A 14,807-nucleotide genomic window follows, 5' to 3' on the forward strand; every position below is an offset into this window, starting at 1 on the left:
TGTTTTGTTGGTTTGTTGTTTGTTGTTTTGTTGGTTTGTTGGTTTGTTGGTTTGTTGTTTTGTTGGTTTGTTGGTTTGTTGTTTTGTTGGTTTGTTGGTTTGTTGTTTTGTTGGTTTGTTGTTTTTTTTTTTTTTTTTTGTTGTTTTGTTGTTGTTTTTGTTGTTGTTTGTTTGTTGGTTTGTTGTTTTGTTGGTTTGTTGGTTTGTTGTTTTGTTGGTTTTGTTTTTGTTGTTTTGTTGTTGTTTGTTGGTTTGTTGTGTTGGTTGGTTGGTTGGTTTTTGTTGGTTGTTGGTTGGTTGGTTTGTTGTTTTGTTGGTTGTTTGTTGTTTGGTTTGTTGTTGTTGTTTTGTTTGTTTTGTTGGTTTGTTGGTTTGTTGTTTTGTTGGTTTGTTGGTTTGTTGGTTGTTGTTTTGTTGTTTGTTGTTTGGTTTGTTGGTTTGTTGTGTTGTTTTGTTGGTTTGTTGGTTTGTTGTTTTGTTGGTTGTTGTTTGTTGGTTTGTTGGTGTTGTTGGTTTGTGGTTTGTTTGTTTGTTGTTTTGTTGGTTTGTTGTTTTGTTGTTTTGTTGTTTGGTTTGTTGGTTGGTTTGTTGTTTTGTGGTTTGTTTGTTGTTGGTTTGTTGTTTTGTTGGTTTGTTGGTTTTGTTTGTTTTGTTGGTTTGTTGGTTTGTTGTTTTGTTGGTTTGTTGGTTTGTTGGTTTGTTGGTTGTTGGTTTGTTGGTTGTTGGTTTGTTGTTTTGTTGGTTTGTTGTTGTTGGTTTGTTGGTTGTTGGTTTGTTGGTTTGTTGGTTTGTTGTTTTGTTGGTTTGTTGGTTTGTTGGTGTTGGTTTGTTGTTTTGTGGTTTGTTGGTTTGTTGTTTTGTGGTTTGTTGGTTTGTTGGTTGTTGTTTTGTTGGTTGTTGGTTTGTTGGGGGGTGGGGGGGGGGGGGGGGGGGGGGGGGGGGGGGGGGGGGGGGGGGGGGGGGGGGGGGGGGGGGGGGGGGGGGGGGGGGGGGTGTTTGGTTGGTTTGTTGTTTTGTTTTGTTGGTTTGTTGGTTGTTGGTTTGTTGGTTTGTTGGTTTTTTGTTTTGTTGGTTTGTTGTTTTGTTGGTTGTTGGTTTGTTGGTTTGTTGGTTGTTGGTTTGTTGGTTGGTTTGTTGTTTTGTTGGTTTGTTGTTTTGTTGGTTTGTTGGTTTGTTGTTTTGTTGGTTTGTTGGTTTGTTGTTTTGTTGGTTTGTTGTTTTGTTGGTTTGTTGTTATTGGTTAGATATAGAAAATTGAAATACGAAGCTGGTTAATTATAAGCAACATCCTGCAGGTAAAGTCATTTATAGCAACATCCAAAAGTGACATTCAACAAGGTGAAATGTAAACAATATGATCACATGACTGGAATGAAAAATATGTCAGATAAAAATATTGTAAATAAGTGAATGAATTATTATGAAGTTTGATGAACAAACTGTTATGAACATGTGATGCAGATTAAACAGTTAAAGTTAATGTCAAACTGTTTCTGCTGCAGAGGAGAGAAAGAAAAGTAGTTGATGACTGAAATGTTTAAAAATTATAAATCAAATTTGTAATCATGGAAATATTCAACAGGATGTGGATCATTGTTCTAGTCAAAGACATCAGAGGTTTAATTGTTATTTCCCTCATGTTGTTGTGAGCTGCAGTGATGAAGAGGAGAGGAAAGCTTCATCACTGAATCCTCCATTAAAGAATCTGTGTTAAATTAGTAATGATATATTTGTTTAGTGTGATTAACTCTCCACGCCAGCTCTGTTATAAAACAGAGAGTGGACACATGCTAGTCTGGAACAGCAAAATGATTCCACTGATTTATATAAATGTCTACCGATCATTATTATTGATCACTTTATTGTAAACTCTTCTGTCCCTGTCAGGACCCTGTAGGAAGGATGACTGATGTTTTTTCCAGTGATTTGATTGGTCAGTTGTTTAGCTGTTACCTCGATAACCTCAGATACTGCTTCGTAGTGCAGGCCTGTGATCTTTGTTCCTCTTTGACATCACAGCTCATGTGTGGTCTCCTCTGGGGATCCCTGAGGATCTGGTCTGGATGGAGGAGGAACTCTCCTCTCGTTTTTCAGATGGTAACATGTCTGTTTCTCAGAACAAATGTATATACTGTGTGTGTGTGTGTGTGTGTGTGTGTGTGTGTGTGCGTGTGTGTAGGTCTGTCATTACACAGTGTGGTCACAGTCAGTGGTGACATGCTGAGCTGTAATTTCAGGAGAACAAAGGGAAGAGGAGGACGTGTGTGTTTGTATCTGTGACCTCAGTGACCTTTGATAATTACTAAATCTTTCTAATTTTGTCCCGCTCTCCCTTACTGTGGGGAAGACGACATAAACAGGAAGTGCAGTGTCACTGACGTCACTAATATTGAACACTTAATATTGCCACTGAAGAAACTGAAAGAATAAAATACAATGAAGAGATAAAGCTTGAATTAACAGTCAATATTTTCATCATGTGTTCATCATGTTTTAGTTAACTAGTCCACTGGTTAACTAGTCCACTGGTCCAAAGGGCCTCATCCTCTAGGATGCGGCCCCTGAATTGGGACACAGTTGGTGAGTGACAGTGAACGCATCATCCTCTAAGAGACAAAAACAAGTGGGTGTGTTCTGTGATCTGTGCCCAGTCAGCTCCTCTCACCGATGCCCCCTCAACCCTCACAGCTCAGTGGCCAACAGATAAGACTGTGGTTGTACTGCTCACAGAGGACCCCCCACCCCCCCCCCCCCCCCCCCCCCCCCCCCAGGAGCCAGTAACAAGTTAGTGTTATCAGGAGAAAACTGTCTCTACCAAATGTCAAATGTTAAAAGGAGCAGTAAACGTCCCTTGAACAGCTTTAACACCATGACAATGACTCTAGTTTTATTATGGGAGTGTGTGTGTGTGTGTGTGTGTGTGTGTGTGTGTGTGTGTGTGTGTGTTGTGTGTGTGTGTGTAGGTCTGTCATTACACAGTGTGGTCACAGTCAGTGGTGACATGCTGAGCTGTAATTTCAGGAGAACAAAGGGAAGAGGAGGACGTGTGTGTTTGTATCTGTGACCTCAGTGACCTTTGATAATTACTAAATCTTTCTAATTTTGTCCCGCTCTCCCTTACTGTGGGGAAGACGACATAAACAGGAAGTGCAGTGTCACTGACGTCACTAATATTGAACACTTAATATTGCCACTGAAGAAACTGAAAGAATAAAATACAATGAAGAGATAAAGCTTGAATTAACAGTCAATATTTTCATCATGTGTTCATCATGTTTTAGTTAACTAGTCCACTGGTTAACTAGTCCACTGGTCCAAAGGGCCTCATCCTCTAGGATGCGGCCCCTGAATTGGGACACAGTTGGTGAGTGACAGTGAACGCATCATCCTCTAAGAGACAAAAACAAGTGGGTGTGTTCTGTGATCTGTGCCCAGTCAGCTCCTCTCACCGATGCCCCCTCAACCCTCACAGCTCAGTGGCCAACAGATAAGACTGTGGTTGTACTGCTCACAGAGGACCCCCCCCCCCCCCCCCCCCCCCCCCCCCCCCCAGGAGCCAGTAACAAGTTAGTGTTATCAGGAGAAAACTGTCTCTACCAAATGTCAAATGTTAAAAGGAGCAGTAAACGTCCCTTGAACAGCTTTAACACCATGACAATGACTCTAGTTTTATTATGGGAGTGTGTGTGTGTGTGTGTGTGTGTGTGTGTGTGTGTGTGTGTGTGTGTGTGTGTGTGTGTGTGTGTGTGTGTGTGTGTGTGTGAGAGAGAGTGAGAGAGAGAGAGACAGAGAGAGAGAGAGAGAGACAGAGAGAGAGACAGAGAGAGAGAGAGTGAGAGAGAGAATGAGAGAGAGAGAGAGACAGAGAGAGAGACAGAGAGAGAGAGAGAGTGAGAGAGAGAGAATGAGAGAGAGAGAGACAGAGAGAGACAGAGACAGACAGAGAGAGAGACAGAGAGAGAGAGAGAGAGAGAGACAGAGAGAGAGAGAGAGAGAGAGAGACAGACAGAGAAAGAGACAGAGAGAGAGAGTGAGAGAGCGAGAGAGAGAATGAGAGAGAGACAGAGACAGACAGAGAGAGACAGAGAGAGAGAGTGAGAGAGAGACAGAGACAGACAGAGACAGAGAGAGAGAGAGACAGATAGAGAGAGAGAGACAGAGAGAGAGAGAGACAGAGTGAGAGAGAGACAGAGAGAGAGACAGAGAGAGACAGAGAGAGACAGAGAGAGAGAGAGCTAATTAAAGCGGACAGACAGACACACTGAAAGATGAAGAGTCCTAATAAGGACAGATCACGGCAGAGGACACACACACAGTCACTCGGTCAAACAAACAGTCAGCCAGTCAGTAAACAGCAGTGTGCTTCAGTCACATAGAGGGGGTTCTACAGGATCACAATGGGTCTATTGAAGAACCGGAACCTGAGACTGGCTCTGCTGGATCAGGTCCAGTGGTGACATGGTTCTACTGTATGTGTGAAACCTCAGCACCACAGACCGGCCTGGTACAAAGACACATATGTGATATACAGTGGTATGAAGAGTTCAGGCTCCCCTCTGAGGCTGCATGATAATTTACTCACAGTGGCGTAATAAAAGCTGAGTACTGGGGTGTTTTCCAGACAAAGGTTTTTAGTGTAGCAATATTAAGTTGTATGAAATAAAATCAGATGTGAAAAATAGGCTGTGCAAACATTTGGGCACCCTTGTCATTGTTTTGATTTGAATACCTGTAACTACTTAGCACTAATTAACTGGAACACAATGGTTCGGTGAGATCGTTAAGCCTTGAGCTTCATAGACAGGTGCATCCAATCATGAGAACAGATATTTAAGGTGGCCAATTGCAAGTTGTTCTTTTCTTTGACTCTCCTCTGAAGAGTGGCGACATGGGGGCTTCAAAACAACTCTCACATGACCTGAAAACAAAGACTGTTCAACATGATGGTTTAGGGGAAGGCTACAAAAAGCTATCTCAGAGATTTCAGCCGTCAGTTTCCACTGTGAGGAACATAGTGAGGAAATGGAAGACCACAGGCACAGATCTTGTTTAGGCCAGAAGTGGCAGGCCAAGAAAAGTATCGGAGAGGCGAAGACGAAGGATGGTGAGAACGGTCAAAGACAACCCACAGACCACCTCCAAAGACCTACAACATCATCGTGCTGCAGATGGTGTCACTGTGCATCGTTCAACAATTCAGCGCACTTTGCACAAGGAGAAGCTGTATGGGAGAGTGATGCAGAAGAAGCCTTTTCTGCACACACGCCACAAACAGAGTCGCTTGAGGTATGCAAAAGCACATTTGGACAAGCCAGCTTCATTTTGGAATAAGGTGCTGCGGACTGATGAAACAAAGATTGAAGTATTTGGTCATAACAAGGGGCGTTATGCATGGCGGCGAAAGAACACAGCATTCCAAGAAAAACACTTGCTACCCACAGTGAAATTTGGTGGAGGTCCCATCATGCTGTGGGGCTGTGTGTCCGTGCTCGGCAACCATCAAACCTGACTGAACTGGAGATGTGTTGTAAGGAGGAATGGTCCAAAATACCTTCCAGAATCCAGACGCTCATTAGAGGCTATAGGAAGCGTCTACAGGCTGTTATTTCTGCAAGAGGAGGCTCGACTGAATATTGATGTGATTTTTCTGTTGGGGTGCCCAAATTTATGCACCTGTCTAATTTTGTTTTGATGCATATTGCACATTTTCTGTTAATCCAATAAACCTCATTTCACTACTGAAATATTGCTGTGTCCATCAGTTATTTGATTGATCAAAATGAAATTGCTGATCCAAACACCCAATGATTTCTAAAGGAAAATAATGGAAATTGTCAGGGGTACCTAAACTTTTGTGTGTGTGTGTGTGTGTGTGCCCTCTGTGTGTGTACACACACAGAGTTAATGTTAACTTCAACCAAACGCATCATGTAGGAGAGTTTGTAATAAATCAAAAAAAGCATTCACCTACGTGTTCATCCATAATGTTTGAACTGACCTGGGACCAGTTTCACACAGAGACGCTGACTCTTCGATCTACAGTCAGACTTTAGATTGACTGAGTCTGAATTCACCTGCTGCACAAACAGTTCTGACTGGTGCAATGACTTCTGGGTAAATTAAGAATTTCTTTTTTTAAGTATATTTTTTTGGGCTTTTATGCCTTTAATGGACAGCACAGTGGAGAGTGACAGGAAACAGAGAGAGGGGGAATGACATGCAGTGAAAGGCCGTCCGATGCGGGATTCGAACCGGGGCCAACTGCAGCGAGGACTGTAGCCTCTACACATGGGGCGCCTGCTTAAACCACTACGCTACACGACACCCCAAGAATGTCTTTTTTAAATGACTGAGGAACCACATCCAACCTCTGAGCTCAGTTCACCTTCAGCAGAACATGTTTGTGTTCAGGAAGACTTCAACAGCTACAGGACGTTTTACTGTGGAAACTCTGCGAAGAGCCGAACAATAAAAACAAATCTGATTTCTCTAAAACTCCTTCTCTTCTAATTGCGCTCTAGTAAACCACATATGAGCCGTGTTTTCCTGTTTCTTGTTGGGTGCTACTGGTCAGCGCAGGCGTCATTGATTGTTACCATGGTAACATTGGTCTTAAACCTGAGTTAGTCTGAAGGTAAGGTGTCTAATATTTCTGTCTTAAAATCAGTCTTTCTTTATTTTAGTGAAACATTTTTACTGACATCAGACTGATCTGGTCTCTGAACTGGCAGCTGGTTCTAAACTGGTTCTGAACTGGTTCTGAACTGGTTCTGAAGGTGTTAATGAGAATTTGAACACATACTGACACTCAGCAGATTTTTCTGCACTGAATTTAACAGTTAAAATCATACAGATGTGTTAGAGGTGAAATTCCAGAATTAACCAGTGAGTCAGAATTTAAAGCAGTGAGTCAGCGGGCCACCCAGCAGCCGGGTCAGTGCTGGATCCAGGCCACTCAGTCCGCCTGCCAGTCCGCCTGTAGGTGGCACATTAACCCACTTGTCCTCTAGTGTTCACTGAAACAAAATGTTGGTCCTCATCAGCTGCTGCAGACTGTGAATGTGGAGCAGCAGGTTGACCGTGGGTCTGTTCCCTGTGGGATGGTGCTGCTGTGGAGACATTGAGGTTACAGTCAGATAAATAGTTTCCATGTGAGGCTGTGATTATTCCTGAAGCATCAACAACAATAAACACAGAGGAGCAGTTTGTTTATAGGTGAACCTGTAATACAGCTCCATGTTCCCGCCTCCTGTCTGTAGACCAGTCTTCATGCAGAGATTATTATTATACCATGGATAGATTAAAATAATAACGTGTTTTTATAAACAGTGTTAACTCTCAGATGACGCCCCCCCCCCCCCCCCCCCCCCCCCCCGTGTCAAATGTCGTATAACAGCCGTGATGTGTTTAAATAGCTCGGTATAAATGAGTGTACTCGGTATGATACTGAGCCCCTCCTCTTACAACACTCTTTGGGGTTTGCTGAGAACTCACGTGAACCGAGGCTGACTCGCACTCTGATTGGCCGACGTGTCTGCACGTGTATCAGCATATCCCTGTCCGTTATATAACGTGCAGAGCACCAGAAGACATGGGAGGAAGAAGGAGGGGAGAGAGAGGGAGGGAGAGGGAGGGAGAGGGAGGGAGAGAGAGGGGGAGGGAGGGAGGACTGCGGCTTCTAAGTTCATTCATCCCGACGCAGAGTCCTTTCATCTTTTTACACTTTGTTTGTCTTTTAAGCATTTTGTTATTTCCTGTTTTATCTGTGTTACTGTCCATAATGATTTTTTAAATGTTATTAATTTGTTTTTTAGTTTGAAAAATTAAATTTTTGAAAGTTGCGCACAAATATATAGTTTAAATAAATCTGTGTGTCGCATAAAAACATATAATATGTAGGTGTTGAGCAGCCTGTGTAACCGGAAGTGAATAAAAGCAGCTGTTTGCCATGTTTATGGTGCCTCAGTGCAGCTCAGTAAACACGAGGATGAGATGACAGTTGAGGACAGAGGTTGTAGTAGAAGTGATAGTAGTAGTAGAGAGAGTGGGAGGGGCGGGTGGACGGATGGTGAAATACTCTGCAAGACCAGAGGACAACGTGGCTCTGAAAGCATCTGCCTGTCTGTCTGTCACAGTACTGCAGCCCAGACCCGGATCTCTGAGACCCTCGTCCCTCTGACGGTCTCTGCCATGAGTCACCGCCCCTCTTGATTCTTTTCATGGTTAAGATAAAAATTAAGGTTTGAATGTGTCTTCCTTTCTCTCGGTTTGAACTGCCGCCCCGAGGCGGACTAACAGGCAAGCAGTGAGACAGGCAGTGAGACAGGCAGTAAGACACCCGGCTTCTCCTCACAATCCACGTGTGTTTCTGTCCCAACTTTTTACCCGCCACCATTTTCCTGGAATCCTGGCCCGCAGAGTATCACTCCGCCGAAAAATAAATATAGACCCAACTTCAATCTAAAATTACCCAGAGTCGCAGTCGACTCGTTTTTTTCCGCTCGGACTCGATCGACACGTCGACCGACGCTGGTTTTACAGGCGATGGTTTGAATGTCTTTAACTCCCTGGTGTGGGTTTTCACATTTTGGCGCGATTTTTGGTGGCGGAAGGACATCGGGTGAGTCTCAGAGGTATATGATCCGTGAGACCCCGCCGGCCACACCTACTGTGTCTGGTAAAGGAAGAGACCGCGGATCAACACCATGCTGCCGTGCTGTGACTCAGACTTCACACAAAGACACGTTACTGTAGTTTGACGCTCTGTGGACGTTACAGGATATTTGTGCCGTTTCTCTGGTTCTGATCTTCACTGTGAACCGTCGTCTTCTGTCGGGACCGTTAAAGGTAAGGCAGCTGCACGCGCCCGGACTGCGGTTAGCTAATGTTAGCTAAGTAAACTGACACGTTGAGGTTACCTCACCGGGAGTTAACGGAGCTCCTGAACGTTTATTCTTTGTATGTGAACGTTTCATGTCCGTTGACGTGGGTCACAGAGAGAGTACCGGTCTCACGTGGACTCCCGGCGTCCCTCAGCCCATGCCGGTTTTAAATGGCCCCCGCAGCGTGTTCCCCTTTTGAGCGTCTCTGTTGAACGGAATGTTTCTTTTACACAGAAACGTTGAATGTTTGGAGCCTAATGGAGGTTTTTAGTCGCTGCTGTGAATCAGGTTAAAATGTCCGTTTGTTAAACGGAGTCTGGAGAGTCCGCGGGACCTAACGGCAGAGGCTGAAGCGTCAGCGACGCTGCATTCAAGATATCATTCAGAGAGTAGTATTTTTTATTGCTCCAGTTAGTCTCCAGTTCCGCACCAGCTGTGCTCAGTCTCCGGTACAGTGAGTGAAAGGCGTCCGTTAATCAGCATTAACAGTCGGTCAGTGTTGAGCGGGGAGACGTCATCATTAAAACATTAATTACTTATTTTTACTGGACTGCATTTAAGGTTGGTTCAGGTTAGAGGCCGTGGTGGTGAATAAAGACAGCCTGTCTGCACTGCACACACGACGGCTTTGTTCTCCGGCACAGCCCGCTACACACACACACACACACACACACACACACACACACACACACACACACACACACACACACACACACACACACACACACACACACACACACACATACCGTAACAACCCATAGGAATATTATAGGAGTTTCTCACTGTACAGGCCCAGCTCTACTGTCCACCTTCAGCTGTGGAAGTAAAAACTAGTCCTGAAGCATTTTATAATTTAATATATTTGTATGTTTGTAATAGAGGCAGAAGCTGCACGCCCTGACCAGCGTATTGTAAGTGATAACTGCTGAGCAGTGTTCTGAAGTGTTTAACTGTTGAGTAACAGACACAGTAACATAGAAAGAGGGAAACTCCCTCTTCTGTTTCAGCAGCCGCTGCTTTCATCCACTTTCTCATAAGGAAATATGTAAATTGTGGAAAGAGGTGTAAAGTTTCTGTCTCCCAGCTGTTCCTCTGATGTCATGGGCAGGGGTGATGCCCCCCCAACACACACACACACACACACCCGGGGTGGGGGGGCAGGCGGGGAGCAGCGGGGCGGGGCTACAGTGATGTAAACACAGTTAAAAGGTGGCATGCTGTGGTCGGGTGTCAGTGTGGAGAAAGTGGTTTAGACTTTCACTGCTACACGTGCTGCTGCTGTGACTGACCTGGTCCAACAGCGGCTGCCCCTCTGGATTTAAACTCTCAGCTCCACGAACTCTGACCTCTGTGTGTCCTGGTTTTTATTGTTGTTCCAGATTCTACAATCAAACATGTTGCAAAGCTTTGCTCAGTCGCAGGATTGGCTTTACTCGGAGCCGCTGCTCTTTGATGATGAGTTCTGCCAGAGTTTGATGAAGGACCTCCAGTCGCTGCCGACACCCCCCCAGTCCCCCCCCATGAAGGCCGGACTGGGCAGCAGCAAGCCTCTGTCCAAGGAGGACCAGCTGAGCTATGTGTCGGACATCCTGCTGGAGGACCACGACATGCAACTGAACTGGAACTGCGACTTCTTCCACTCCACCGCGGCAGAGAAGGAGGGTGAGCCCAGCCAGCCCTGCCCCCCCCTGGAGGAGAGCGGCGAGGACTGTCTGTGGCAGTGTCTGACGGCGGACAAGAGTCTGGAGGAGAAGCTGGTGTCCTCGGTGCTCGGCTCCAGCCCCCTGCTGTCTGACATCGACACCAGCATCTTCGAGGAGATCGCCGGATCCACACTGGACTGCCAGAACCTGATGGACACCCAGGAGACCAGCGAGGCCACGTCAGACTACGGGTCAACAGGCGGCGAGCTGTCCACCTACTCCTCCAGTGACTCAGGTGAGTTCAGAGGTCGTCTCTGTAAGTCTGTGGCTCTGATCCAGGATCAGACTTTAGCCTCAGTCCTGCTTGTTATTGTGCAGCTTATCAGTGTCAACAGTCCTCACCCTCTCACTGCTCACCTGTAATCTACCTGTATGAGGTGTGGGTGGGGCTTCAGCTGCTGACTGACATGAGTAGATGAGAGGTTTTAAGGGAGATAATTGACTGTGTGTGTGAGTGAGTGTGTGACTCATGTTCAGTGAGAGTAGCAGCTTCATCCATTAACAGTAATGAGTCATGTGACTCTGAACCAGAGGAAGTGAGTATTGAACCGTCTGTGTTCATGTTTTAATCAGGTCAGGTTGTATCTTTATCTCAGTTCGTGAATATTAACATATAATATTAATAAAAATAATTATTATTATTATACACGTTAAATATTGTAATATTATCAAAATTATTTATTAATGTTTTGAGTCTTATGATTGTTTAAAGGTTTAATTGTAATTAACACATGACTGAGCTTCTGCACATGTCTGGATGTTTACATCGGTGTGTGTGTGTGTTGTGTCTACACACCTTCACAGGGGAAAGGTTAGAAGTCATGAACCTCTCTAACCATCTTTCCTTTCTCCCACCACAGAAGAAGAGATCGACGTGGTGACAGTTGTCCGCTGTCCCTCCAGTCCCTCCCCTCTGACCCCATTGGCTGACTTGTCTGTCCGTCAGCAGAAACATGAAGAGGAGCAGCGAGCTCTTCAGCGCCACCACATCGAGATCCAGCTGCAACACAACTACGCTGCTCCCTGTCCCGCCTCGCCGCCTCCTTCCTCCTCATCCAACAAGCGCTCGAGAGGGAGCGACGGCTCCTCACGCTTCCACCACTCCTCTCGCAGCTCATCCTCCTCTTCCTCGTCCTCGTCCTCGTCACGGTACCACCACCACCACTCGTCTAGGAACTCGACAGAGACGGAGGATGAGGAGGAGCGACGCCGGACTCACAACGTAATGGAGCGGCAGCGACGCAACGAGCTGAAGAACTGCTTCATGCGCCTGCGAGACAACGTGCCGGAGCTGTCGCACAATGACAAGGCGTCGAAGGTGGTGATCCTGAAGAAGGCCAGAGACTGCATCTACAGCCTGGAGGACGAGGGACACAGGCTGCAGACCAAGAGGGACAGACTGAAAGCCAGGCAGGAGGAGCTGAAGGCCCGGCTGGAGCAGCTGCACAGCTAATGGACCACTGTGTGTGTGTATGTGCTTATGCTTGTACAGAGACAGAGGGATGGGCGGGGACAAAGGATGGCGTGTCATGCTGAAAAGAACGCACAACGTTGACATTTTAAATACTTGGTAACGAGGAGTCCGAACCGGACTCAAACACATCACACTCATCATTCTCAGGCCGACTGCTGACTGTTAGAGCAGAGGAGACAAGGAGAAGAGGACAGATGTGGAGGAGATGAGGACGGAGAGAGCGGGTGTTTGGCTGGACACACACTGACAGGACCAGGTCTCCGGGACTTGGTGGGTCAAATACCTGGAAGCCTCAGCAGCTGAATGAAACTTGAATATTGTGTTTTCAGGATGTCTTGTAGCCATAGCAACCAGTAATCCCTCCTCTCTGCCAGGTGTTTCAGGTTCAGGTGAATGTTGGTCAGTGTGTGTCCAGCTCAGGTTCATGTGTTATTGATGATACTGTATTGATCAGGTTGGATATTGTTCACAGCTCAGTTCACCTCAGCTCTCTCTTACCTCTGTGTTCAAGTGTTTGTCTGTGACGAGTCGCCTTGGTAACCAGCCTTCAGGTTCTGAGGGACTGAGCTGGAAGGAGAACTGGACTGAGCCGGACTCGCAGTCAGACAGGAACCTCTGTTTTATTTCCAGGCTCTGGGTGGAGGAAGTTGCAGCAGTGATACTGTGACATGTCGTTGAGTAAAGCGGCCATTTTGAATTACTTAAAACAATTAAATTCCCATACGACCATTATCCAGTGGACATTACTGAAACATGACAGATGTTAGTCAGTGGCCCTCACCCTGTCTCTGTACACGTGATGATGACGATGATAATGTTGACGACGACGACGACATCTGAACCATGTGAAATTAATGAGGGCCACTGACTCTGACCAACATACCCCTCTTCAGAATCGACGGTCTTAGATGTGAACACATGATGTAACAGTGATGATGTTGGAGGTCAGAGGTCATCTTCAGGTGAATATCTTTGGGCTGGATCTGAAGTTGGATGTTTAATGGATTTTATTCTGAATATTATTATCCACCAATGGTTCCATTAATATACTGTTTTATAATGAAATGAACATACAACACAAGGTTTGTTTGTGTTAAATGTCTTAAAGAAACGTGTTCTTCCTCTACAGTCTGAGTGTACTTGAACACATCGTGGTTGGTAGGAATAATGACATGGAGGTGTTTAATGGTAAAAACCTGCTCTGCCTTGAAATGCATTCAGTTCAGGACTCTGTTTCCTTGTTTGTGTTGCTGTCTGGTTAATGCTTCTTCTTCTTCTTGCTCTTTGTTTCCTGAGGTTTTAACCAGACAGCAGCTTCTTTTTCTCAGCATCATCAAACCTACCTCCACCTGGCTGCAGTCGGGCTCTGTTTTTTATTATTGTACAGATTTTGTAAAATAAATATTTTATGTAAATATTTTTCTTGTATCATAAATTATTTTTGTCTTTTTTTCATTATTTTGAATTTAAGGATTTAAAGATGTTATGGTTTTTACCAAGCAGCACTTTTTTTTAATATGATGTAATTAAAAAAATGAATGAGAGTTGGATGTTTGTGTGGTTTATCACACATGCACACACACATGCAAGTGCTGATGACTGATAATATTTAATAACAGGACTGAAGGATGTTGATCTAATGAAGCTCTTCATTCATTAAACAGTTATCAATGATCGAACTTATCAATCACATCCTCACACTAAAGACAGAAGCTCATGAGACTTAGAGAGGTGGTCTGGAGGACGTGGCCAGGTGTTTATATACCTGTCTGTCCAGACAGACATCACCGTGACAACGTTCCAACCTGTAAGTCAGAAACAACAGGTGTGTAGTTCAGATCAAAGAAGGGTGTGGTCGGACGAGTCCTCAGGTAATAATGTGGTAATGACTGATGGTCACAATGTGAACATGGAGTGAATTGTAAATGATCTACTTCAGGCCTCAGACAAGTTTCTCACCGTCAGCCATGTTGTTTATTGACTACTGAATCTTTGGGAGTCAACACACCATGTCCCGTTCTCTCCTGTTCTACCTGTTAGTTAGAGATTCCTGAGAACTCCACAGTCCTCATTCTCACCTTCACACACCTGTCCCCTCTGGCCCCTCCCTCCCAGGTGTGGAGATATGTGAGTGTTTTCTCAGGGCAAAGTATGAGGCAGCAGCAGTGCAACCTGAGAGCCGTCCATGTGTCCCAGTGAGCATTTGGAGCAAGTGGACACGTGCCAGACAGGTGTGTGTGTGTTATACTCTATGTTATCTTGTTCCTGTGTTTCTGTTAAGGTCCCTTGGCTTCAGCAGACAGACCCCCAGTGTTCGCTGTGTTGAGACTTCACAGCAGATGAGCCCTGACATAGAGAGAGAGAGACATTTATTTATTTGCTCAAGAAAAAAAATTCAAAAAATAAATCAAACAAAAAACTCCTAAATAAATCAAATTAAATAAATGAAACCTCGCTCACTTCAACAAATGACCAAAAATCAGCTCATCATTCTCCACAGAACACAGCTCTTGTTTGAGACTCCATGTCTTCTTCAACTCTTCTACACTATTTATCAACATAAGGAAACTGAAATGAGTTTTCAGTCTTGCCTTTAGCATCAACATAAAAATGACCATTACATCAACATCTAACAAGTTTTCAAGCTTGATTTTACTGCTCAGATAAATTACTTTTTTGTTGGGTTAAGCAAAAAGGAGTTGACATTTCATTTTCTCTTTCCTGTTGTACCTGTAGCACAGGATGAAC

General features: G+C 44.9%; 1 protein-coding gene across 1 annotated transcript; it reads left to right on the plus strand.

Moving 5' to 3' along the window:
- The first annotated feature begins 8,590 nt into the window (after window positions 1-8,590).
- Window positions 8,591-13,476, plus strand: mych (myelocytomatosis oncogene homolog). The gene is made up of 3 exons (XM_056363511.1): window positions 8,591-8,847; window positions 10,262-10,820; window positions 11,446-13,476. The coding sequence occupies exons 2-3, from the start codon at window positions 10,277-10,279 to the stop codon at window positions 12,036-12,038; spliced, it is 1,137 nt and encodes a 378-aa protein (XP_056219486.1). The 5' UTR covers window positions 8,591-8,847; window positions 10,262-10,276; the 3' UTR covers window positions 12,039-13,476.
- The last annotated feature ends 1,331 nt before the right edge of the window (window positions 13,477-14,807 follow it).

This window comes from Seriola aureovittata, chromosome 2 (genome assembly GCF_021018895.1).
Source record: "Seriola aureovittata isolate HTS-2021-v1 ecotype China chromosome 2, ASM2101889v1, whole genome shotgun sequence".
Classification (NCBI taxonomy): Eukaryota; Metazoa; Chordata; class Actinopteri; order Carangiformes; family Carangidae; genus Seriola; species Seriola aureovittata.